An 11,224-nucleotide genomic window follows, 5' to 3' on the forward strand; every position below is an offset into this window, starting at 1 on the left:
AGCGTTCAAATTCCGCTTAGTTTAATGCGGCAACCGCAGCCACAGGAGCAAGAACAAGAAGCCGATTAATTAATCAGGCCGTCGCATTCGTGCTGCCCCTGCATCGACGCAAGCCGTGCGGCTTTGCTTGCTGGGGGCGGCATTAACGTGACGGCGTCAGCTAATTGCCAACATCAACGTCAAGCAATTTTGCAGATGCCTCGCAGTTAAGCAAGGAACAGCAAGAGAGATGAATAATACTTCCTCCATTTTAAAATATAGTGCGTCCACGCCTCCCAAGGTCCAATTTTAACCATAAATTTAACCAACGAGACCAACTACGGCGGGAGAAAAAATTATATAATTAAAAACTTCTTTCGAATACGAATTCAATGATATAATTTTTGCTCTTGCCGCAATCGATCTTGATAGTTAAAGTTACGGTCAAACTTGAAACGGAAGCACTACATTGTGGAATGAAGGGAGTAATAATGATGATAATAATCAATTCAGAATCAGACGTTGACCCATACGGAAAGAAGATTGAAGGTTGAGCAACACCATATTTCTTAACAAGCAGTCGTCCATCCTCTCCCAGCACTCCATATTTACAGATGAAGAAAGCACAAGCTATCACAAAAACTGATTAACAAGTAGCAATCGCTTATTACCCTAGCTAGCTAGCTTACCACCGGCGCATTGCCTGGTATTACCTAGAAACATTTATCACAAAACTCAAGTCTAGTGTGGTGGTAGAAATAGTAGTAGAGCAGGGCCATAATCATATACAGTAATAATCTCTCTGTGGTGTGGTAATTTTTGGTTTCTGTCCTAGTGACGATGATGATGATGAAGAAGATGATTATAAGCGGCAAGAAAAGGCTGGTGCTTTTTCAGCTGTGCTTCCATCCATCCACCTCCCTTTCTTGCCTGCCTGCTTTCTCCCTGAAAAGCTAATGGTGGAATCCACATCGAGAAGCACAACCGAAGGCAATGGCGGGCACCGAAGTGGTGGCCGCTTTCTCGCTCCATTCACTCTGCAACTGGGCGTGCGGGTCGCAGCTTTGTCAATGGCGGGCGGTGCGCGCCGCCTAGTAGTCGATGATGAGGTTGCCGAACGGCGCCCGGTGCGGGATGCCCTTGCGCCGCTTGGCCGCTGGGGGCGGCGGCGGCGGCGGCGTGGACGGCGTGAAGCTCTGCCTGCCGGCATTGCGCAGGGGAGAGGAGGAGGAGGCCGCCTCCGAGTCTGACGAGCCCTTGGCGCGGCCGGGCCTGCTGGCCCGCGTCATCGTCCTCGCCTTGTCGTTGCCGCCCCCGTCGGAGGAGCAGCCGGTGACCTTGCAGCCGAGGGAGCAGAAGCGGAAGTTGTCGAGCAGGCTGCGGCTGCAGACCTCGCAGAGGTTGGCGCTGCCGGCGCCGCCGCCGCCTGCCTTGCCGGGCTGCTTCTGCTGGGGGCGCTCGTTGAGGAAGACGACGCGCGCGCTGTTGATGACGTAGGTCTGCACGCCGGCGATGTCCATGAAGCGCTGGATGTCCGACACCCGGATGACGTCGTGGTAGGAGGAGCGGCGGATCTGGATGGTGTGGTGGCCGCGGTGCGCGTGCGCGAGGCACAGCGAGCACAGCGCCGCCGCGCCGGCGGCCGCGCCGGCGGCGCAGTCGAGGCAGAACATGTTGCACTCGCCGCTGCGGTGCGACTCGGTGTGCGTCTTGCATTGCGCGAAGAAGCGCGCGGACAGCAGCGGGCGCAGCCACTGCGGCCACTGCTCCTCCCCCGCTGCCGCCGGCGCGGCCACCTGCGCCTCCGCCTCCTCTTCGTCCGGCTCGGGGGCGCCGCCTCCCTGCACACAACAACCACAAGAAAGATAAAGATTGGTCAGTTGAACAAGAAACGTCCAGCGATGGAAACATTGGCATCCTGACAATCAAGAAATCGATCTCGTCTGAACGCTGACAAGATTGCCAGAAAACAATCTAGTGCGAGTACTCTATCAATCAATCAAAGGGAAGAAACAAAAGAAAACATAAAGGCGAGGACTGGTGCCAAATCCCAACGCATCCAAATGCTGGAGCAGAGAGACGACGCGGAACCAAAAGAGGAACACCACCATTAATCAGGGGGCGGGGGAGAAGAAGGGTGGGTGGGTTAACGCACAAGATAGGGAAACCTCAAGAATCAATCAATGCTTTGACCGTCATTCCTCGCAGGATTGACGAACGAACTGATCCCGCTCCGGCAGCACCAGCAACAGCAATCCGCACGCCCGATGCAACAGTAACACAACCAGTTCCCCCTCATTCCCTCACCCCAGACAGGAGCAAGCACGGACGAAGCAAAAAGAAACGTACAAACAAGCCAAGAAACCAGTACTACTACTACTACCAATCAAGCAGGAGAGGAATGGCGATACGCCGTCGCGGTAGCAGCTAGGGGAGAGGGAAGGAGGGTGGGCTAATCAATCAATTACCATGATCCTCCTGTTCTTGAGGCGGAGCTCCTTGAAGGGCGACTCGTGGTCGATGGCCATGACCGCGCACCGCACCGCACCGCACCAAGAACAAGAAGCAGAAGCAGAAGAAGGGGTTGCTGCTCCTTGTCCTGCTGGGGCCTCGGGGGAATCGAAGAGCAGGCAGGCGGCGGTTGGTGCGCGTGGAAGGGAAGCGGAGCGGAGCGGCGGAAGAAGCGATATATGTGGGCGGATGGGCTGGGAGTCTAGAAGTAGACGACGGAGGGAGGGGTTTAGTAGAACGGAACGGCAGGGGAATGGGAATGGGAATGGGAGGGGTCTCTCGCGCGTGTCTCGTTCTTATCGTCCCAAGTCAGTCAGTCGTCCACCCGGACCGCCAGACCCAACCAAACCAAGTCGTCTTCCCCCTCCCCTGGTAGCCGCTCTTCCTAAACCCCGGATTAATCAATCGATCAGGCTTAATTAGCAGCGCCAGATGCGTTATTCGCAAAGCGGCCTTCAATTCCCCTCTCGCATTTGATTAATAATAACAGGGATTGAAAGCGAAGTGCCGGATTAATCAATTGATTGATTAATTAAGCCTCCTGCTCTGTGACCTCAGGTTATGGTCTGAGCGAAATGCAGGGGGCACCCGGCGCGGTGCACCCCGGCCCCTTGTGCGTCCGGGTTTGGGCACGTGTTCCCTGCTTGGACGGACGGACGGACGGGCATTTCACCCCGCCCCACTTGATCTGATTGAGTTGCAACGCTTGCACTGTGCTTTGTGGTGGTCCTGATGCCCTAGCCCCGCATGTGTTGGTATAGTGCTGGCTCCTCCACGGCGCGTTTCTCTTTGGGTCACGCTTTGTCCGTGCTTGGCAGGTTTAGGCGGCGGCTATATATAGCTAAGCCAGTTCGAATAAATATATGTCACGGCTGGTTTTACATTTTTTAATATCTTTTTTACGGTTGATGACGGCTAAAAGTCTCCTCATTTGTGTGTGTGTGTGTGCAGGGAGTAGAGTTTCGCACGTCAGACCCTTCCAATGTTCCACGGTGCGCAGATGGTAAACATGTCACGTAAACGTAAAAGAGTTTAGTTTTTTTTTTGAGTTGTTTGGATTGCTTACCACATGTATCACGTGGTGTAAAAGAGTTTAGTTGCTAAAGGAATAAATGAAGAAGCTTAGCTACCAAAACAAACTATGCACCCATGCAGTGAAGACTTTAGTTGCTTAACCCTTTAATTCGTTTAGCATCTCATCTAAGCACATGCGCATGCATTAGAAGAGACCTTACTACTACATTAGTCCTAACTCCCGAGGAGAGGATGAGTGGATGACCCAACAATGGAGATGAAAGCAAAGGAATTCATTTGGTACGCATGTTAGTACTGGGTGAAAACAATGTTTTTTCTTTTTACGGGTAGGATGAAAAAAATGTTGGTCAAGAGTGTATGGGTAGCATTGCTTAAGGAAGAGAGAGAGAGAGATATTAATTTCCAAACAAGGTAAATGCTTGGTGAGCAAGCATCCAAGTGGTAATCAACTAAGAATGGCATCCCAAAGTTAATTCACCTTTTGTGGGACATGACAAATTCAGAAGCGCTCCTCCGTATATAGCACGGAATGCACTTGCACTTTCCCGGTACTAATATCCTTGACTTTGGCCAGTGCTAGCACACTGTGCTTACATTTGCATTTAACTTAACCCAACACCGGTGCGGCGCAGCATTTGGCAGTTGAGCTGCCCTCACCTCACCTCACCTCATCTTTCGCTGAACGGTGTGGTTTCCTCGTGTTCGTGTAGGGTGCGTGATTAAACAAACGAGCCTGTGATAGTAGCTGCCAACTGTTGTGTAGTACGTCAATTCTTGTTCTTTGTTTGTGCCATTGGGTGTGCTGATGATTGTGCTTAGGTTGGATCGGTTGCACCATCGGTTTTGCCACCTTCCATGCTTTGGATTACTTATTGCTCGTTTCCAGCTTCTAGGCCTTGAGCTCCTGCCACCGCCAATAATGCCGCCCTACGAATTCAACCACTGCTACTAAAAACAGCACACACGAACAGCTTTATCCAAACAAAAAAGAAATGGGGGGCAGCTTGGTTTGTTCGTTGAAGCTGATGAATTTGCGTGGGATCAGATCAAATGGACGCTCCGTTTGCTGTTCCCAACATGCATCGGAGGGAGGAGAGGAGCAAGTATAAAACTGGAAAGGGGCAGAAAGTGTGGGTTTTTGAAAAGATTCTGCCGCCACTCAATCATGATACTATCATCCACCAAAGCCGCTTTGCGCCTTCTTTATTCACATGCCGCTGCATCGATTCTTTCTCTCTCTGTTTTTTTTTTCTTAATTGATTAACAAAAGCTAGCGGGGAGCAGGGAGGAGGCAGTGGAGCCGTTAACCTTAATGACACACTTCGTCAGGTACTTATTATTGTATACACATCTAGCGACCCCCCGGATTGCAGGGCCAGCCACATGCCCTGCCTGCCTCCCCAAAAACCCTCCCTCCCTGTGTGCGTGTGTGCAGCCAAATCAAGCGTGCCCCTTCTTCGCTTGTGTTAACCCTGTGATGTCGCTGGCTACATACATCTCCTAATCAGCAAACTGCAAAAATAGATGGTGCTAATCTTAATGCCACTGGGACAACACCATGTTATGCTGCTTTATGTATGTGTTTTGATCGATTTCGTTGTGCGGCAAAAGTTTCTCCGTGGATTGGATGGATCGCTCGGATTTCAGCCGAAAACGACCCGAGGAAATGCGCGAGACTTTTCTCGAAGGGAAAGGAAGCGGAGGTGAATGGGCGGCGGGCACGCACGCGCTTGACAAGTCGCTGCCGCCGCCCATCCGTCCACGGGCGGCGAGTCGACCAGCACCAGCGGGAAGGCGCGGCTGACGACATTGCCGTCGCCGTTGCCGACCGTGGGCCGTGACGTGCGTCGCCACGAGATAAATTGACCCGTCCATGGACGCCCGTACGTGCAGGCTCGTGCCGTTTCCGTCTCCGGTTCGCGTCGGCGTGGACCGACCTCTGAGACGAGATGAGATGTCATCGCTGCTCCCTGCCGTGCCAGCAACCGAGTGAATGAATGCGTTCTAGCCTCAGTGACAAGTATGACTCGTGCGACACGGTGAAGTAGTTTCCGCGAAAATCGTCGTCGCCGTAAATTCGTGGGAAGTCTGAGGGTGCGTGCAGACCGGGCAGGGCCAGGCGGCAGCAGAAATGCAGTTGATCATCATGATGCGTGTGGCGACTTGGATCGTCTCCGGACGGACCGACTTGCCGCCGACTGATCTCTGTCCCTCCGTTCCCCACACGGGCAATCGCTGGTTAGTGTGATGATGATGAGTCGGAGCACTTTCGAAAGATTGGGGAGGAGGTTACGGAGTTTTGTTGGTTGTCCGGCAGGGTCCTCCAGCCTCCCTCGCGTGGCTGGTTGGGCACGTACGCTGCGCTAGTAGCAACTGGAATCTGTGATGTGATGGCAACGGGAGACAATTCTGCCAGGGAAATATCGACGCAAAAGCTTTGAAGGCGACGGCCTCGACACGCTCGAGGGCGCTCGCTGGCTGCTGATCCCCTTGCCGTGTGATTCTGGGTCATCTCTTATCTTATTATTCAATGGGAGTACCTGGAACTCATCTAAATGAGATATAATTTGGTCTTATTTATTTGGAAAACAAGAACAAATAAAACCAACATTAGCACACACGCATCTTATAGCATCACATCCAATGGATATAAAAGGTGAATGAGACCAAATTATATCTCATCTAAATGAGTTCTAGCAAAACTGTTATTCAATTGCAAAATCAACTTGTTTAATAACCGCTCCCTCCTTATTACTTCATCTGTTTCTAAATGCACATCCTTTTAGAGATTACAATATATATAAACTACATAAAAAGCAAGATGAATGAATCAACACTTTAAAATATGTTTATATACATCGGAACATCCGTATGTAATTCATATTGAAATCTCTTCTAAAACCAAAGGGAAAAAGTCAAAGCCATTGTCGACAGTGACGAAAACTCAAAAAAAAAAACATTGTCAACGGTGACACCGACTGCATCAACTCGATAGGATCGAAGTGAAGTAATAAGGCAACAGAAAGATTGGCACGCTGTCTCGGTGAAACCGATTTTTAAAACTCGATGAGGCCGAAATTATTGCAATAAGTTACAGAAGGTTTGCCAAGTCATCTCGGTGGGACCGATCGCAAAACTCGGTGAGACTGAAATAATTGCAACTGTTTACAGAAGGTTGGGCAGGCAAGATCGGCGGGACTGAGAACCATATCGGTGGATCCGATTTGTTAGGGTTTGGCAGTGGCAGTGTCCAGATGAACTCGGTGGGTCCGGATGAGGAAATTTCTGTGGAGCCGAGTTGGAACGTAGGGGTTTTGACATATTTGGATATAGAAAGTAGTTGAGGGTTGTTTTGGAGCAATATCACTAAGCACTTGAGCAAATAGATCATAATTAAAACCTCACCCCTTTTTAGTAGTATTGGCTTTTCTATTGGACTCAATGTGATCTTGGATCACTTAACCAAAAGTATAGAGTCTTGAGCTTTTGCCAATCCATGTCGTTAGCATTTTGAGGGGTCCACAATCACTAGTCCTTGTCATGCCAATCATTGAACATCCTGAAATTTTTAACTTGAATGGACATTAGTTCAATGAGATATATGTTGCTATGAATTATCAAAACCACCCGGGGATTAGTTGCACTTTCAGCCAGACGGTCTTGGACCAGGTTTCTACCAAAAATTCTGGCATAACATCAAACATGTGATCTTCCTTTTTTTTGATGACTTCGCCAACCTTCGGGTCGATCTTGAGCGTTTCAACCGAGCCCACATGATCCTCCTCCCAGAAAAAGACTTGGTCAGAACCCCCGATGCCTTCAGGCCCATATCTCTCCAAAACTGCCCTCCTAAGGCGATCGCTAAAGTTATCACAAACAGGATTAAACCACTCATCCCTCTCCTCGTTCATGGAGACCGAACTGGCTTTATCTCGGGGAGGTGCATTGCTGAGAACTTTATCTATGCTACCGACCTTCTCAGCGTCTGCCGCATTCGAAACGCACCCACTATGGTGTTCAAACTCGACTTCTGGAAAGCTTTCAACTCAATCTATTGGGAGTCTCTTCTTCTCATCTTGCTCGCAAGGGGTTTCCTGCCCAGAACTGTTGCGTGGATCAGAACGTTACTTGTCTCAAGTAAGACTGTGGTCCTCCTAAATGGAATCCCAGGCCCTTGGAGTAATGGCAAAATTGGTCTACGGCAAGGCGATCCCCTTTCACCATACCTCTTTATTATTTTGAGGTATCGCTGAGTAATAACAAGAAAATTTGGAAGTCGAAGATTCTACAAAAATTTTGGAGATTTTTTGGGACCAAAAGACACCTTGGGGGCCAAGAAAGCACCAGAGGGGATCCCCGTGGGGACCACAAGACACCTGGGCATGCCAGGAGGCCTAGGCGTGCCTAGGTGGGTTGTGGGCCTCACGGAGGTCTCCTGCACCGCTTCTTCACCCTATAAATTTTCAAATATTCCAGAAACCCTAGGGGAGTCGACGAAACATAATTCCAGCCACTGCAAGTTCTAGAACCACGAGATCCAATCTAGCACCGTCACGAAGGGGTTCATCATCCTCATTGATGCCTCTCGATGATGCGTGAGTAGTCCACCATAGACCTAAGGGTCTGTAGGTAGTAGCTAGATGGCTTCTTCTCCCTTTCAGATTCTCAATACAATGGTCAATGTAACTCCTTTTGCGGTCGGTTTGTTGGGATCCGATTAACTTTGAGTTTATGATCGGATCTATATCCATGAATATTATTTGAGTCTTCTTTGATCTCTTATATGTATGATTATTTCTAGCCTCGTATTTCTTCTTCGAATCTTTGGTTTAGTTAGGCCAACTAGATCGATTTTTCTTGCCATGGGAAGAGGTGCTTTGTGATGGGTTCGATCTTGCGGTGTTTTATTTATCGTTGCTATTTTTCGTGTTTTACCTTCCTGCACTTTTTCTTTATTTATTTTGTTTCGTGTATTACTGAGATCTATTTATCCAAACTTATACAAACAGATCTATCTTTTTCTGAGGAGGGATTGACAACCCTCTTACGTGTTGGGTTGTGAGGATTTGTTCTTTGTGTGCAGGTATCGTTTACATAGTGTTGGTTGGTTCTTCTACAAGATTGATACCTTGGTTTCATAACTGAGGGAAATACCTACCATAGTTGTAATGCATCATCCCTTCCTCTTTGGGGAAATACCGACACAATTTCAAGCCGCATCAGGGAGCAAGGACCAAATGTGCCATCTAGCCCCACGTCGACAGAGGTGACCTAAGGATGGTCCAAGCCGGCAACACACTTCGACCAGATCCCGAAGGATGAAACCTCCTCACGCACAGGTTGGATCACGTCTGATGAGGACATCAATACCATTGTTACACCCACAACCCCTGCTGCTATACATACTGGACCAATTACTAGAGCTCGCGCACGCCAATTAAATTATCAGGTACTTTCGTTTCTTGGTAATGATTCTAATGTTCATGAGAATATGATGCTGCCTAAGTTGGATACATGTGTTTTGCTTACAAATGAAGGGCCTGGCATGGATAAGAGGGATGAACACTGGAGCAAGACCAAACATGGAGATGATGACATGCGCAAGGGGAACAAGAACGGAGTTACAAGTGATGATTTCAGGACTTTGAAGCCACCATAAGGAGTGAATGAAGCCTTGGACGAAATATACAAGATGCCACTTCATAAATTTCGTCCAGAGACTATTATAGGTGCCGCATCACCTTATTATTGGGCCAGGCCCATGTAATTTCGAAATACTTAAGTATAGACTATTTTGAAGTCCGTATGTGTGGAAACAAGAGTTAGGGTTGTTTTCGGACCCCTCCTCCAAGGGCCACGAAATTCGCCCCTCTTCCTCCATATATACAGCCCTTAGGGCGTTGTTTAGACTTTGCGTTTTGTTTAGATTAAAAGTTCACCATAGCCACAACTTCGCGTACTTCGTTTGTGTTCAACGACCAGACAAAGGCGTCACAAAACCCCACCTTCATCAATAAAGCTTTCATCTTATATTTGCAATATCCAGATTGCAATCTTAGTTTATTGCATGTTCTTCATTTGCTTGCAGGAAATAGACCTTCGTGGTCAGGTTGATCGTGCTCCAGCGTGGTCAATAACCTCTCGGAGTTGGTTTAGCGATTGCTAAGGCGAGACGTCTTCGCATGTTCGTAGTCGGATCGTCAAAGTCTACTCCTCCGGAACGATAATCATCATCTCATCGAAAAACGGGACACCTTCGCCTATATAAAGTGGTATCAGATTTCCAGGTTGCTCGGTGAGATTTTACAGTTTTTTGTAGTTTAGGTCGAGTCTATTCTTCATACCTGTAGTCCACGAAAAAGCCAAAAAAATAGGGTTATGTCATCATATCAGAACCAATCTGAGCATTTGCATAGTATTTTTAGAGTTTTTCTTTGTTGAATTTGTGGTTGCATCATCGTGTCGAGTTGCTTGTCTTAGCGTCTAGTCCCTTAGAGTTTCGAGTTCTGTTCATAGGTTGTCACGCCGCCATCGCACCATCGTCATCATCATTGCCATATACCACCACCCCACCATATACATTGCCACTGCCATATACAACCACCAATCCGAGTCCACATATACCATCGCTATATATAATCACCAATCTGAGTCCACATATACCATCGCCATATACCACCACCAATCCGCGTCCAGATATACCATCGCCATATACGACCACCAATCTGAGTTCCACCAGATTCATCTCCGCCACCAGTCCGAGTCCAGTATTTGTTTCTTTGTTTTTGATTTCCAGATCTCGCCATACTCCGAGTCATGACAGAGTAGGACCCCCCTATTTCCGTGCCACCCGCAGTAGAAAAATAGTTCCATTTAAAAAAAACTAAGTCTGGAAAATTCTGGCTAGGCGGTTTTTAGACCATTTGTAGACTTTTTCGAAAAAAATGTTGTGGAGCAAAAAAAGAGAGGAAGAAAAGTGCAAAAAAGGTGAAAAAAGGGAAAAGATTCAGAGAGTGCTCCTCCCTTGTTTACGTGCCGCTCCGTGATTTTGTTCGTGTTCTAGGCTCGCGTCTCTAGTATGGTCTAGCCTAGGACCAGCATAGTACCGTCGTTGAGCATTTATTAAACTTTGCATCTCTGAATTGATTATTGCTGACATTTTTCCTACCATATCATAAGCCTTCCCAGCTCCACATACATCTACATCGTGCGTTTGACACCACATGGCAATCGCTCTGTCCAATCTTTGAGAGTTTTGACTACAACGGTTGCCGATCACCACCTGCTGTCGGGTAAGAACTGGTAAGAATTTGAGATTCGCTTGCCGGATTTGTGATACACCACCACCACCACCACTTCCTAGTAGTCTGTAGGATCATATTCTTGTGTGTTTCTATTGCTGCTAACCATGGCAGGATCACAATCCGATGAGACTGATTAGGAGAACATGACAAACAAAGAGCTACATGATAAATTTCAGCAAATGATGAGTGGACAGGTGCAAGATGTGCTAAACAGATTTGAAGAGGCCATGGAGAAGATAGATGGAATTGAGAAGATGTTCGAAACAAAGCTCGGTAACAAGTTTAATGAATTGCTCGCGCGTCTTCCACAACCACCGCCGGCTACACCTATCGCACCTCTACAACAACAACAACAGCACCGTCGCCTTCCAAATCAAGTGGGATGAGCACTGCGC

The 11,224-nt window shown here is 48.2% G+C and overlaps 1 protein-coding gene across 1 annotated transcript; it reads right to left on the reverse strand.

Moving 5' to 3' along the window:
* Positions 1-522: 522 nt before the first annotated feature.
* Positions 523-2,779, reverse strand: LOC125511219 (uncharacterized). The gene is made up of 2 exons (XM_048676545.2): positions 2,448-2,779; positions 523-1,820 (listed from the first exon to the last, which is right to left on the reverse strand). Exons 1-2 carry the CDS (start codon positions 2,505-2,507, stop codon positions 1,071-1,073), a joined length of 810 nt encoding a protein of 269 aa, XP_048532502.2. The 5' UTR covers positions 2,508-2,779; the 3' UTR covers positions 523-1,070.
* Between the last annotated feature and the right edge of the window lie 8,445 nt (positions 2,780-11,224).

Source organism: Triticum urartu, chromosome 1A, assembly GCF_056163025.1.
Source record: "Triticum urartu cultivar PI428250 chromosome 1A, HENAU_Tu73, whole genome shotgun sequence".
NCBI classification, from domain to species: Eukaryota; Viridiplantae; Streptophyta; class Magnoliopsida; order Poales; family Poaceae; genus Triticum; species Triticum urartu.